The sequence below is a fragment of the Notothenia rossii genome (assembly GCF_949606895.1).
Source record: "Notothenia rossii genome assembly, chromosome: 11".
Taxonomy (NCBI): Eukaryota; Metazoa; Chordata; class Actinopteri; order Perciformes; family Nototheniidae; genus Notothenia; species Notothenia rossii.
In genome coordinates this window covers 11,291,071-11,306,918 of record NC_136910.1, presented here as the reverse complement: position 1 = coordinate 11,306,918, position 15,848 = coordinate 11,291,071, and the positions used below count along the sequence as shown (strand labels likewise).

Sequence of the window (15,848 nt, the reverse complement as noted above, 5' to 3'; positions counted from 1 at the left end):
GCATTCCTGGTACCGCCACATCTAAGTTCTGCTCTGTCAGGTGACCAATCAGACATTTAAATGGACACTTCCCTCTAAACAAGACAGGGTATTTACCAGTATGTGATCCCACACGAGCTGGGATTTCCAATTGGATGGATTGAATGCAGCCAGGCAGTGCAACATGGATACACCCCTGTCCAGCTGCTTATTAACTGAGAGCAGAAGGCCAGCAGAACAAATACAACTGCACTTACCAGAGAAAAGAAAACAACACAATGTCTGGCTTTTGAGAAACTAACCACAATGACCACCATGGCTGGCAGGAACAGACCAGAAATGGAAGTTCAGCAATGTGGGACCAACTTCTAATTTCCCCCCTGCCTGAGGTAAGCTTCACCTGTGCTCTGGGAAGGAACATTATTTCTCGAGTTCAGTGACAGGTAGGGATCTTAGTAAGTGCATTAACGGGAGCAGCAATAAGCTCCTCAATGAACCACTCGTAGAAACTGGTGAACCCCATTAAGCACTAATCCTATTTTACAGAGTTGGGTCCAATCCAATTCTGCATTCACCTTTTTGGCTCCACACACATCCAGTCAGCCTTGAAGATATACTGTATCACAGGAACACGGCACAGCAAATTGTTTCAAACATGTCGGCCCAAGGACTATTTGTTTTCCAAAAGTATTTTGAGTACTGGACTGATGCTTAGAATGCTTATGCGTGTTCTGCGAATATGCCTGGATGATGTCCATGAACACAAATGCAAGCCTTGGCATTTGCCATTGGGAGGAAAACATCAAGTATTCACAGTGACAACAAGAGTTATGGGTCTGTCCCTCAATATGCACAAGGTTACACATCCAGGGGAGTTGTGTTGATGGGTCTTAGTAAATAGTGGCTCCCCGGATGATCAAATGCAGACACCAGCAGAGGGAGAAGACATTGATTTTTAATATTATGCACGGGGTAATAATCAATACAGTGATGGATGTTGCCTTCGTTTATGCCCACAAGATGAGGTAGGTGAGAAAAGAACCGCAGACCAGGGTGGGGAAAAGGATGTTAGTGGAGTCACAAGGCGAATGCAGAGGGCGAGATGTCAGCCATTACTTACTGAAGATCTCCTGCACTTCTTCATGCTCTGAAGGCATGATGTTCCTTGGAGTGGAAAGGGGACCATGGGAGGGCCTCCTGGACATAGGCAGGATACCTGACACAATGCACTCCTACAGCTGCCCAACAGTCTATAAAGCTGTAAATAACCCCCGACCAGGATACACAGGGGAATGGGCTAGATGAAATGCTATGTCCTTCTGTTGACAACCCTCAGGCTCTGGATAAGTGAGATAGCAACGAGATGAACTTCAAGTGACATCTATGGACATTCATCAAGGACACTGATCTTAATGGCTCCCCCCAGAAAGCAGAGGTGAACTCCCCACTCAGAAATATGGTGTGTTGAGGGCAACCGGCCTCGTCTTAGACTGTAGCTTTAATGTGAGTATACAGTAACAGTATAGAGTATCATTATAGCCATTTGTGGTGGTTCATGGTAAAGGATATATATTTTCTATTGCAAAACTCTGCAGCATGCCGCTATGCGATACATAGTTAATGTGCACTGTTCTACATTAATTCATTTTTTATAAAACTTAATGAGAAACATATAAAAAAAACGGTAAACAATATGCTAAAATGTTTCCCCATGCTGAATCTAAAAACGGCCTTTTAAGCTCTTTATTTGGGAAGCCTTTATACTCCAGAGAAAAGCTTACAGAAACGTTCCATCCTAACCCCTTATTCAAAAACAAAGCGATACACAATTGAAACCAATGATGATTTGAATACATTTCCACTGTTGTTAGTCCTCGGATTTGTTTTTTCATCGAGAATCTTCAAATGCGTGTGAAGGGTAAAAAGAGCAAAGTGAAATCCTTGGAGGTAAACTGTCGACAGCCTTTCAAGTTCAAAAGTATCTTCAGACACGAGACAATGCCTTTACTCCCAAAGCAGTAAACAATGCAGCCAAACACATCAGACACATTAGCAATCCGCTAATGAAAACAATTGATCTATACAGAAATATGAATAAGCATGGAGATGTCACAGTGCTGCAATTGTGTCAGTCATTTTCTATCATTTATGAAAATCAATTGGGAAAACCAACCCCGGGTTGGTGCAAATTGTTATGTGAAAACAATGCATTCAGAATGGCATAATTTTAGAGTCGTTTGGGGAATGTGAAGAGTTTGAAATGCATCCCTTTTTTGCCATGAGCCATAAGCAGTTTAGACAGTAATGAATGAGGTGTTTTTCACATTTTATGGAATGATTGCAACGGTCTTGAACTGTGTGTTGCAGATGCTTATACAAATCTTGTTTAAAAAGTAGCATTTACTCTCCCTTACTCACATACCACCTTCCCCCACTTTATTTCACCCTCACAGAGGAACACACATACTACTACAAACACCAGTTTTCAAGATTATTCCTATTATGCATCCATCCACCCAATTTTTCAATGCCAAATAATTATTTTGAACTTGTCGATAACCCAGTTTAATTGTTAAATAGAATCAATCATGTTCCAAAGAAGCAGATAGCAGCTTTAAATAATTCCATCATCCAACTTTATCTTGGAGAAACTATAAATGAGAACCAAAGAGTAAAACATTGGAGAGACAAGAGACATCCAAATGTCTGATTAGCCTTTTGACAAATGCAACTTCTCAATTCTTTAAAGAATAATGTCTTTTCAGATTAGAAATTAATCAAGGAAAACTGGGGAGTCACACTTTGAAACTGAACTGCATTGAAGTGTCTTCTATGATGACAATGTGTGTAATAGATACCGGCAGTAGGAAAAAAATGTGACTAGTTACAACTTGCTGTTTGCAAAAAAGAATGTTGGAATATTGCATGCAGAACATTTTAGATACTCTTTTTGTACATTCTCACATTTTGTTTTACCTGAACTTCGCATAGTGCCCCTGTTTTCATATTTGCATAAAGCATTGTGTTGTCAAATGCATGGCACCTATAGGTTCCTTCCTACACACATGCTTTTTCAAAATTAAGAATACAAATGCCAAATGTGGCTATTGAAATGAGCCTTGATTATATTGTGTGTTTTCCTCTCATATTCTGATAACTTACTGCCTATCATATGTTGTTGGCTCTGCACCTAAAGCCCCCCCCTGTCCCTTGTGAACTGTTCAATAAAGGATTCATCTACTGCCCACGGAAGTATCAAGTTGAAGTAGGGCTCTAACTCCCCCATAAATTATGAGCCAGGTGTTTGGTTTGTTTGCTCTTGTGTGCCACTGGTGGAAGACATCGGGGTGGCGCCTCCCTCCTCCTTCTACCCCTCCCTCCCTCTCACCGCTCCCTGGGGTGTGTCTATGGCAGCGCCTCTCCTCTCCACGCCGTGTGTGTGTTTGTGTGTGTGTGTGGCGCGCGTTGCTGTTGCTGCCGCCTCCTCCCTCTGCCTCCTATCTGCATCTGCTGCAGAGCTTAGCCAACACACATCTTTCTCTCTCTTGTTTTCCCACAACCTCCCTATTTTCTATCCACCAGAATGTTTTTCTGTCTCTCTTTTAGCTGATAAGGGAAGTCAGCGCACACATACATCCGTGGAGTCTGGGGGGAGACATGGGGCAGTCACAAGTCGTCACTTTGGAGTATTGAGGACGGCGGTGAACCGGAGGAGAGCGCCGGATGGGATAGTTGCCGTGCAGCCCACATCACTCACCGCGGATTGAACAACCCACCCAACAATCCCTCCATCCTCTCTCCCTGACTGTCTCTCTCTAGTCTGCAGCCTCCAAGAACAGCCGCCGCATCATTTTTTCAAAGCCCCCACCCTCCCTCCATCCTCTCTCCATCTCCTTTTCTGCTGCTTGCACCACTGTGGGAATGCAGTGAAGGTAAACCGGGCTTCTTTTCTCACCCCCCCTCACACACACACCGATACCGGATCTATCATCGCAGACAGACAGCTCTCCGGACGCACGACTGTCACTCTGGGAGAATCAGAGATCGGCGTAAGGGATTGGACCCGGATCAGTTGGATTTAGCCTGCTATACCGGGCACCCCCAACACCACCCCACACTGGCAGATCACATCAGCTCCCTGCCTCGTCTCAGTTTCGGTGGCTTTCCCCGGCTCTCTCCCTGCTGGATTACCGACAGCTGGAGCGCTCAAAAAGGGTGGCGGGGCATGGAGAACTGAGGGCTATCGGAGGCAAACTTGAAGCAGCCGACAAAGACACCTGCAAGGGAAGCTCTCTAATGTATGTAGAACATGTCCAATAACTTCAATAGAACCTATGAAAATCACGGGTTGAAGTGAGTTGTATTTTAAGGACCTTATGCGACCGATAATCAACCAATTGAGAGTGGAGAAGGGTGCTGCCGTAGCCTGGATTGTTGATCTACGCACGCACACACGCACATGGATTTACAGCTCCAGTCTGACGCGGATCGATATCCTTCTCCGTGCTTTTCACGTCGGCTTTTTTTTAAAAAGGGAGTGAAGCATCCTGGGATTTATCCTCGCTTCGTTAGTGCTGAACTAGAGTGAGGCGCCACCTCGCTTCGCTCTCTCACCTCTCCATATCCTGCGTGCTCGTGTGGAAGTGTGTATATTATTGTGCATATTTGTGTGTGTGCGTGTATGTGTTTGGGTTGTTGTCCGCCAGAGGGAGTGTAGGTGATATTGCTTGTGTATGCATTTGAGTGCTGTGCCAGCTTTTAATTAGTACGGTGACTGTGAGTGGTTGTGTCTGCTTGTGAACGCGGGTGCTTGTGAACGCGGGTGCTTGTGCATTAGTTTGTGTTTTATATTTGTGCATGTATCTATATAGGCTAACTATTGTGCGGGCAAGTACTTAAGATGCCCAACATCTCTTCTGCACCACATCCCCTTCCTCGTATATGTCCTTGTATCATTTGGCCACCTGTTTGACATCCTGAACACCCCAAGAGACAAAGAAAGCACAGGCAGAATGAGCGAGCGTTCGGGTGCAAGCAGTCTAGCTGCCATGACGCTGGAGGAGCCAGGGGCTGAACAGGCGTCTCCCAGAGCCCCGGGCCCCCTCCGCTGTGGCCCCTGTGCTGTGTGGCCTCGCCAGCAGACCTGGCTGTGTGCTGTGCCCCTGGTCATGGGCTTTGTGGGACTTGGACTCAGTCTGATGCTGCTGAAATGGATTGTTGTGGGATCTGTCCAAGACTATGTCCCTACTGATCTGGTGGATCCCAAAGGTAGCATTGGACAGGACCCTATATTTCTCTCCAAACCCAGTGCCATGCCCAAGGGGCCCGACATTTCCACAGCCACCACCACTTCAACTGCCTCCACCACAGCAATGGTGTCGACTACTACGCCGCTAGCTGCAGATGGTACTGCCCCAGCGCCAAGAACTCGACCAGGGCCACCGGCAAACCACTCAGCCAATGGCAGTACTGCCAATGGAGAGGGCAACCGTGCTCCTCACCTTCACAACCGCATCGGCACCCGTGTTAGTGGGACTGTGGTTACCACCTCCACCACTCGGGCCACCCGACTAACCCCACCACCCAGCGGTAAGGAGGTCACCCCTCGCAGCACTGTTAAAAAAGGAACTGGCTCTGGTAATGGACGTAACGGCGCCGTCAACTCAAAGCCAGGGCAGTCTGCCACAGACACCACTACAGCATCCACTACAGCTACTGTGAAGACCACTGCCAAGCCGCAGCCGACCACCTCCCAGCAGGCAGCACCTGTCAAGCCCACATCACGATGGAATCACGGGCGTCCAGGAAAGGGCCCGGCTACACGCCCACACCATCGCTTCAGAACACGTAAGTTCACTTTTTGGGTGCGTGCTTGAGTGTTGTTGTGAGATTATTGATGGAACTTGAGATGAGTGTTTCACAAGAGCTCTTTTCTGGGCCTTTACTGTTGTAAAAATGGTGTATCAATATAGCTGCCAGTTATCAAATATAACTGTAGGCCTGGGTAAAAAGAAATCTCTATTGTCTGATATGCTCTGATATGACTCATGGTCTGAGAAAAATAAATGATTTCCTTTAATATCCACATGGAAAGTGGATACTCCAGCAGCTTAACATTAATCGTATTCATTAGCACGGACAGATATCAGGGGATATTCGCAGTATTTTCACCCCTCTCGTCTTTATCTTTCACTTGTGCATTAATCCGATATGAATCTTACCTCCGGAGGAGTTTTTCTTTTATCACACGCTGGTTTGAGTACCATTAAAGGCAGGGCTCCATCTAGCAGAATTTATTTTGTTTTGTCTACTTTAGTTGAGATGTTAAAGCTTTGGGATGTGTGCTGTGACCAAGGACAGCATATTTGTGTTATGAAAACAAATAACGGGAGCTGCTGATGTCGAAGAAGGAGAAAGGTTAGCCCTCACCTCCTGTCTAGAGGAATCAGATACAGCAAGGCCACACATCTCATTTAGATGAGATGATACTGGGAGTGTCGCAGGTACTGCTTTCACACTGCAGGGATACACTGAGAGGGACAGGGAGATAGAGACAGCTCAGAGGGCAAGTTAGATGGATGTTGGGATGGGAATAAGGTTGCAAAGGACAAGTGGATAGAAATGTGGAAGGAAATTGAGAAACAAGAAGAAATAGTTTGATAAACAACATGAAGTATGAGAGGACGGCAAAGGAAGGAAGAGAACGCAGGAAGCATAACAAAGCAGAGGAATGAAGAGTGGGAGCTGTGAGTAGAGAGAGATGGCAGATGGAGTGGGCTAAGTGAGGGAAAGGCTTGAGGGAGATGGAGGGTATAAAGCAAGACAGCTCAACATTTGTGCGTATTTAGCATTGTGTAAAAAAGGAAGGCTTCCTGATTATTCATTCCACCGGGGAAATGTTTTTAACATCACAAGGCATTTTTTTCAGACGTGGGCGGGGCAGGATGTGAGGGTTATCATGAGTCCTGACTGTGTATGATTTTTTTCCTCAAACTACAGGCCCTCTATTTGTCAGCTTTGATTTATAACTCACTTTTGGCTCATGATCACCAATGTATAGTTGCATTCACATTAGCTTCATGTAGTTGCAGTAATGTTAAGGACCCAGTGACAAGTACTGTGATCTTAATGCTGTGGTTAAAATATTAGTTCAGTGCGTTCACCATGGGAGGGATATTGTCTATTTCCTGTTTGTTTTTTTGTTTCTCAGTAAAGTGCTCTGGAGGGAATTGAAAAACCTTAATGTGGAAACTGAACCCTTAATTTCTCAATTTTTCTGGTGTGGACAGAAGTTCCGGTTGACTTCATAATATCATCTCGTTCATCAGTTGGAACGCGTCAATGGCATTGATTCCATAGGCAAACAGTGATCAAGTGGCATCATTTGCTTGCTCTTTACCTCAGGGCATACATATTTCCAGCATAGACATTGGGTGGACATTGGATTTGAAACCATATGTACTCTATTGCAGTTGAATTGCTTTGAAGAAAACAGCTTTAACTTTGGGGTTTTCGTATTGAGAGACACCAAGAACATCAACCAAGAATTCCAAATGTGACAAAAGTGTAGAAATGTCAATAGAAAGTCCTCAGACTCCTCTTGCAGCCTAATCCACTGATCCACAGTCAATTACGTCACCAGACAAAGAGCTGCCAAACAGCTGAAAGCTGCCAAACCAGGCAGCCCCCTTCTGTGAACATCAGGACACATCTGTCTGTACTGTATACTATAAAAAGGCACTGCATTCAAAAGCTAAAGCATGCTTAGTAAAGCTGTCCTCAGTGAATAAAAGCTTTCACATATACAAGTTATTTTTGGCGGATGTTGTTGATAGATTTAAAGCCTACGTGTTGACATCATACTGAGTGGGCGGACTTTTTGGCTGACGTGTGACATATTTTCCCCTGTATTTAGTAAATGTCTATCAGGCTACAGGTGACAGACAGCAAAACACTCTTTTCCGTTCATTTTTTTAAATCAATGTGAACAGATTTTTGCCAATATTTTCTTGTAAACTCCACAGTACTAAACCAGATCTTTCTAATGAAAGCTATAAACTCCCGCACCATTTATTTCCAAAAAAATCACCATGGCAGCTCTTGCTTTTTGGTTAGCATTGGTATAATTGATGATGTCGGTGTCAGTGTTTAAAAACAAAACAATATTCCCACAAAAAGTGATATTTGAAGAAATAGATCTTATCTGCTTTCTTTTTGTATACTGCCATTGCAATAGCTATTACATAGAAAGTTATGGCAGTAACTCAGCTATTATACATATATTTCAAACAACCATGAATCAGTGATCTTTTACACTTCATCTTTATTATGTTTTATTTAAGTCTCTCCTTGTTGTAAAACTGTGGAAGGTTAAGCAAAGAAAATCATTAAAATACAATTAATGTCAGCAGGTCTCATGATAAATTGCAGACTTTTATTGTACTATTTGAATATATTACATGTATTGCAGAATAGGTGTCGTAAACATACAGTATATATCATGTGTCTTGGTTACTACTGATTTCATTTGACATTTATCAAAGCCCTTATTGTTACATTTTTGAACGACAAATCTCCACAACAGCTGTAAATCCATTGATTTTTATAGTTCATAGGTTCATAAACTATTGTGGTAGCACTTCCACTATTCAAAGAGAATTCGAATTCACACTGTATCAAACAACAATAAACATTAGGGAACGCGGCTACAATTTAATAGTCAGCGGAGCTCACCATCGATGCGTATTCTCCCAAGGCAAGGCTTTGTATTAAACATCATCCCGTTGTTATGTGTTTCTTTCCCGTGCTTCATATTGACATTATTTTTTATGGGTTAAAACATTGAAGCATTCTCTTTACTGCATATTACTTTCATTCCACTTCTGTGCTGTTTATATTTATTCACATAACCCTAGTGTACAGCATTAATGTGCTGTAATAGATGCAAAACACTAACACAGTATCCTTTAGGGCACAAGACAGCCTTTTATGAATCAAGCTTTGGGAGTTTCGGAAATGCAGCTCCTTCTAAAGCTTGAATGTATCGAGCATACTAGTATGTAGAGTTGTGCAATGCTGCGTACTTAAAGTGTAATGATGCAAAGACAATGTCTCAGCTGATGATGAAATGCTCTGTAAAACATGGCTTCAGGTGCATTTGCCTCTACCCACAGCCAAGTGATTTCATATTTTATGTTAAATGTTGTGCTAATGCAGTTATATTATACGGTCTTGGGTTTCACATAATCTGGGCCACGTATAGGAGGCAGTGACATGCATTGTTTCCTACTCTAAATTAATCTCTGTTTTATGATTGAAAGACAAGCTCTGTCCGTTGGGGATAATGACATATTTTACCTTCTCCTTTAGTCTTTTTTCATCATCATTCTCCACCTTAGCCCATACTTATTGTGTCTGCTCTCTGTCATTGTACACCTCCCTCCTTTTTTGCTTTGCTTTTTGTGCTTTTCTATCTTCCTTTGTTTGCTCCTCAGCTTGCATTGATGAACATATGGGCAGACACAGATAAACTGGCACACTTGTGAACACAAAGACGAGCATCAAGCCACACATGAATTCACACATTTTCGTTTTCTGTATCTATGGCTGTTATGTATCCGAATCCACTCTCTACATGCAAGCCACCCCATTGGCTCAGAAGTAGGGAAATCACAGGCGAATGGAGCACTGCACAATGAATGCCTGTTGGGGAAACCATGGACGCTGTGTTGGCTCAGGGCCCAATCCCACTCTCTTCTCGCTTCTGAGAAATCTTCCTTAGTGAAGTGTGGTTGTAATTCCATGCACATCTCACTCGCCTGATTCCAGAGCAGCTAATCCCCAGCCACATTCACATTTTTGTCAAGTAATTCAAAGGTCTGGTGTTGCTTTTCAGTGGAGTCAATGGCTGCTTCCCCCCAGTTGGAGAAAACAACCGAGTCAGTCAGCGCCTTATAGGTGGAACTCATTTTGTCATCTGTGTGAGAGCCAGACACAGCTATCAAGGCTTCTGTTAATCAACTGACTGAAGCAACAACCATTAACCACCAGAACAGCTGTGCACTGGAGGCATTTTCATTTTTTTAGAGATGAAAAAGTGTTTTGTTGACATCCCCATAGGTTTAATTGATCAGCTCACTCCGTTTGCATCTCAGAAAATGGATGGGGGGGATTCAGTACTTATAGTGGGCCCTACATCTTTTCTAAAGTTAGCAGAATTCTTGAGTTTGTAATCACTTTGTTGTCCTATAAAGTCAATTAGCAAAAACCATTTCGGCATGTTAAAGCTGTCTGTTAGCCACAGAACTGCAAACGCTGATTCTATGTTGCCTGAAAAATATGTTGACCTGATGGATACTTTAGTCACAGTGATTGGCCCGAAACGAAAATAAACCCGAACAGAAAACGGCTTAATCAGAGGAAAATGTCAAACTGAAAACTGGGGGGCGGTAAGGAAGAGACATTTCAGTCTGAATAACTAGCGTCATGCAGCTATGGAGTCCAAAAGGCAGTCAGATGTTATGGCACATTTTTATTTCAGATAGCGAAACACAGGAGAGTGACACGGATGAACGTTTTCTCTGATGTCCCGGAGAAAAATAACAGTTCCTGACACGAAAGCCTCTGTTTTTTTTGTTGTTGTTTGTTTTTCTCCCTGACTATACATGATGCCTGCCCAAAGTACTACTGTAGGACCAGTGGAGCGTGTAAGGGGGATTAAAAACAAAGATATAAATCCAGTTTGCCTCTCTCTTTGTCTCCAGGGAGGCCAGGCTCAGATTTGCCGGGCTGCCTCTGAGACCCCTCTGTTTCTCCTGAGACACGCTCTGCTTGTTCGTTGAGGCCGGCCCAAGCAGGGCTGCTTCTGCACAGTGTGTGTGTGTGCAGCTGCACCAATTCACAAATATCGTCCTAGTTGGAAGGCAAGCTTTTGTGCCTGTGCTTTTATCATTTGAATCTCAAAGTTGTTCAAAAACATTTGAAACCAAACTGTTTTTTCTTTGTCTCAGCATGTGACTTGCAGATCTTCTCTTACAAAAGCTTGTTGTAAGCCTCAGAGAAGTAGCTCAATGCAGCAATTTGATGTTAACACACTGAGTAATAGCAGTCGAGCTATGTTAGGGATTTTCAGTCACAGTAAAAAAGTGTGCCATTGTCTGACAATGGTGGCAAATCACATTTAAATGGCTTTAAAGAAGCTTAATTATTTAAAATGAATAGGGATTTCTGTAAAGTGCTGGCATGAAAGTCATGATCCCAGAATAGAAATTATTTATATTAGCATAGCTGGAGGAGTCATTAGCCAAAACCATGCCCTCAGACATGCTACAGTAAATGTAATCCTTTTGACATTGTGAACCGGCAGGCCTCCATTAGCGTTTCTACAGTGCAAAACATGTACATATACAATCCCCAAACATTCTCAAGTGTGTCCCTGACCATGTATCTGGCAGAGAGATTTGACTCTGATGGGCATCAATTACAAAGCAGAATGCATCAGTGGGAAAAGCCTGCAGACAAATTATCCTCGAGTGACAACCCAGAGAATGTTTGGAATTTTGTAGGAATTGATCCCATGCCCTTTCCATTGCTGGTGCTGCAATCTACCCACTGAACCTCACTGAATCAATAAGGAAGAGGGCGGCAAGGAGAGCCCCTGAGTAAGGAGGGCCGTGAGACAGGGAAAAAGAGAGAGAGCAGAAGGACAGAAATTGGGCGTGTTGTATAAAAAAAAAAAATGAATTTGTCTTGGCGAGGCTGTCAAAAACCATGAGAGCATGCTCCAGAAGCAAGGATCCAGCTGCAAGGTAAAGGCATGCACTCATCACAGTTGAGTGAATGAGGTCTGGCTCAACATTTTACATATCTCCGACCACCTTCTACCCGCTCTATTATTACCTCTCTCATTTTCATGCAGATTGCCCTAAAGGTATTATCCATATTTGAATGTCTTTGGCTTCAATCCTGTCACCACAATGTTTCCGAGATTTACCCTTTACAGAAATCAATCAGCAAGATATGCAAATCAGAGCTGGTTAGCAGTGTATTATGTTATACGGTACCTTATATATCTACATTTTATGGAACCATAGGTTTGTGTATAAGTGTCAATGGGAAACTCTTGTAATATTCGGAAATGAAGACGATAAAGAACGTTTTTATTAAACTTCGAGTAAGAGTCACCAATATACAGTAGAGCTGGATTTGTGGCCAAACAAGAAATGAATCGGCTACTTTTTTTACATAATTTATCGTTTTGGTAATTTTCCATTACATTTGGAAAACATGGTTTGGTCCCACCCTCTGCAAATATGTGTGACATAAAAGTACCGTAGATGTTATTTTTGTATTACAGGTTGTATAAAACAAGCAATTTTAGTATGTGATGTCGCGGGGCGTTCTTTTATTCAAAACAATCCAACTATTCATTTTGAAAATAATAGTCCTTCAATTGAATGTGAGAATAATTATGAGTTGCTAACTAAAATCCTGCAATAAGAGAAAAGTGCTGTATTACCTTGATGCATAATGCTGCTAATGGCATGCTAGCTAGCACATGAAGAATATGCTAATGGTTTGGACACACAAGGTTGAAACTGCTACCAAAACGTCTCATGTTGGATCAGCGGTTCAGTTCGGCGTCTACTCTGTCACATCCTAAATGGTAGCCTTGGATTGCTGTTGCATGCCGTTCTCTCTCAAACACGGCACATTTGATCTTTGAGACGTGCCTCTTAGGCAACACTTCCTCTCAGGCCGTTTACATATTCCCCCTCCTTCTGTTGAATTGGCTGTGTGACTTACCACAACCTTGGCCCTGACCTTTTCTAACCTAAAGCATATAGGACCGTTGGGGGTGCTAAAAGGCTGGGACCAATGCTTCCCGAGGGACATGGGCTTGGTAAACAAAAGTCCTCGTCAATAGAGTGCCACAGTGACGCGTCCTAAAACCGGGAAGTAAGCATCTTCCGGTTCCCTCGACAAAAAAGCAATGCAATTTCTCCATAGGATTTTGGAAAATAGCTCGAAATAAGGTCTGTGGTTGACACACATTTAAGAGACTGATCACGTTTTGTTCAGTCGGATAATCTCCACATGTCTACCCTACTTTTATAATTTTCGAATTATAAATCTAATCAATAGATTTATGATTGATTATGTAAGCTTACTTCCGGGTTTTAGGACGCGTCACTGTGGCACTCTATACATACACTAAAGATACACAAAATAAACATCCAAGCATTATCTAAACTTCTTTAGTAAATTCTCCTGCTGTCTTAAATGATTCAAACTCTTTTGTTCACTATTACAAATAACTTATTACATCCATTGTAGTATATGCATAGCAAATCGCTGTGTTGCTGCTGCAGTAGAAAACAAGTTTATCTGATGCCTCTGAGTGACATTTGACTGTCAGGCAGCAGAGAGGAGACTTGTAGGTTGTTGGAGGAGAATCTTGCCGTCTGTAAGTACTGACTCAGGCCATCTTAGGACTTCTTAATGTCACTGTGTGATTTATCTAGACAAAATGTCCACCGGGATGTGACAGAGAGAAGAAGAGCTAGGGTGGGGGCTGTAATATTCATGTATGGGAAGAGAAACATGTAGAATGTGGTGTTGCCGGAAGTGTGAATTATTAATGAAGCTTCCCTGTTATAAAGTGCTTGAGATGTCCCATGCTCAGTGGTCTAATGGCTGAAACCAAGTACACGATTTTTACTTTCTGACAGTCTACTATAACCTAAAGCATTTCAGAGGCAACAATAGTCATACGGCCTTTCAAAATATAAAGGTCCTCGTACAATCTGGATTTACGTTTGGCCTCTAATTGCTCATCTCTCTTTTCATACCCCTCCTCTGCAGAGTTAATGGTTACTAATTCTCCCACAGAGAAATAAAGGTGTTTTCAGCCTAAGGAAAGAAATAATCCTAATTGAAAATAAACAGTGGGATCATTATTGTCTCTGAACACGATTCCCCTGCTTTACAACTTTTTAAATTGGAAGGAATGGAGAACAATTCTAAGGACTGGGTTTAGTGGTGGGGATGTGTGTGTGCTGGGGGAGTTCTCACTAACTCACTCATTTTAATCACATGCTGTCATGCCTACTTACCCACAAGTCTGCCACCGTGCTTTTTTTTTCACATCTTAGGAATGGGTACTTAGTATTGGCCTGCTTCTAATTGACAAAACCTCCAATTCACCATTCTTTCATTCATTAATACATTAGTTCTCTCCTCCATTCATCCATTCATTCATGTGCAGATAAGGAAGTGAGTTGCTGATAGCTCAAGGGGGCACTGAGATATGGTGGTGAATGTGGCTGTGGCAGCGCAGAGAGGATTACAGTCCATCATATCTGATCTGAGACTGTTAGATCCAAATATTGAATTACGGACCCTGCGGGGTCTCTGGTTCCGTTATCAATTTGCAAAGGAATAACGCAGAAAGGAAAAGAGATGAGAGCTGGAGGGAGAACGTCTTGCTTTGAGGCAGGTTTAGTCAGGATGCAATGAATCTAATAACAAGCAATTTTTTTTTTGGTTCAAGGGACTGCAAGTGGTAACACAACTGCCATGCCCTGTGTGATTTAGGTATGGCTTGAGTTCTTTTCCTTTTTTCTGTTGGATATTTGGTGTCAATTTGAAGGTATTACAGCTGCTGTAGTGGCTGCATAAAGCCTTCATTAACCATTATGAAAACATTTATGGCACACATATCCTTTTAAAGCATGCATTTTAAATGCTCTTTTAAAAAGAGTGTAAGAATTTAACACCTACATACGAAAGAGGATTAGGGCCACATGATTTGTTTTTTTCAGAGGATTTGAAAAAAAAAACTTTTTTTTTTTTCTGAGAAAAAAGTCAGAATTCTGACTTTAATCTCAGAATTCTGACTTTAAAGTCTCTACCAAAAAAAATATTATTTTTTTTGTTCTGAGAAAAAAGTCAGAATTCTGACTTTAAAGTCTCTCCCAAAAAAAATATTATTTTTTTTTGTTCTGAGAAAAAAGTCAGAATTCTGAGATTAAAGTCAGAATTCTGAGATCCTCCCCAAAATTTTTTTTGATGTGGCCCTGATCCTCTTCCGTACCTACAGGATATATGATGTTTTTGAGGTTTATTAATACGAGATCACATTTCCTTTTTATTTATTTATTGGAAGCTCAAATGACAATTCATGCAGACCTCTCTATCATTTACAACATGCTCTCATTATGTTGATGTAGCCTCCAGTTGTAAAGTATCATTAGGACATTTTTGCATAAATTCCTCCAAACATGCCTTTATCTTAGCCTCGTTTCATGCAACATAGAAGGACACTTAAATCACGACTTCAGACCGCGGTATGCGCCGCATGTGGATCAGGATTTTCTCACTAGCTCTGTTCACACATAGCATCTGGGTGCATGACGAGCCTGCAGGAAAGTGTGGATTGCGGAGGTTGCAGCAGTCAGATTGATTCACAGCAATGTGTGGCCTGCTGCCACCCCCAATGACGGGAACTGTGCCATGATGCCCCGGTTGAGATGGAGAGGCTTGTTGTGGCGTGTGGAGGTTGAGGTAGAGATGGAGGTCACCTCTTTCTCTCACCTCCCTCCCACTATTTTTCATGCCTCTATACTTAGTTCCTCCTGTTTTTATTACCATCCTCCTGTCCTCTATTTCAAGGCACAGTCTTAATTCTCTCTTTGCTTTTCTGTGTGTCTTTTTTTTCATTCACCTCACATCGCTGATATGAATAGCAACCAATGAGAGCTCTTATCTTTGAGTGCACCGGAAGAGATTAAAGAATAATTTATCATTCCTTATTACCTACTGTCATCACTTCCTGCAAAGAAAGAAGTGATGATAAGGAACAAAGACTA

The 15,848-nt window shown here is 42.4% G+C and overlaps 1 protein-coding gene across 1 annotated transcript in view; it reads left to right on the top strand.

Moving 5' to 3' along the window:
* Nucleotides 1–3,465: 3,465 nt before the first annotated feature.
* Nucleotides 3,466–15,848, top strand: part of nrg3b (neuregulin 3b) — a 185,878-nt gene continuing 173,495 nt past the window's right edge. The window contains exon 1 of the mRNA XM_079658502.1: nt 3,466–5,826. Within this exon, the coding sequence (XP_079514628.1) occupies nt 4,992–5,826 (835 nt within the window). The 5' untranslated portion in view covers nt 3,466–4,991. The remainder of the gene's footprint in view (nt 5,827–15,848) is intronic.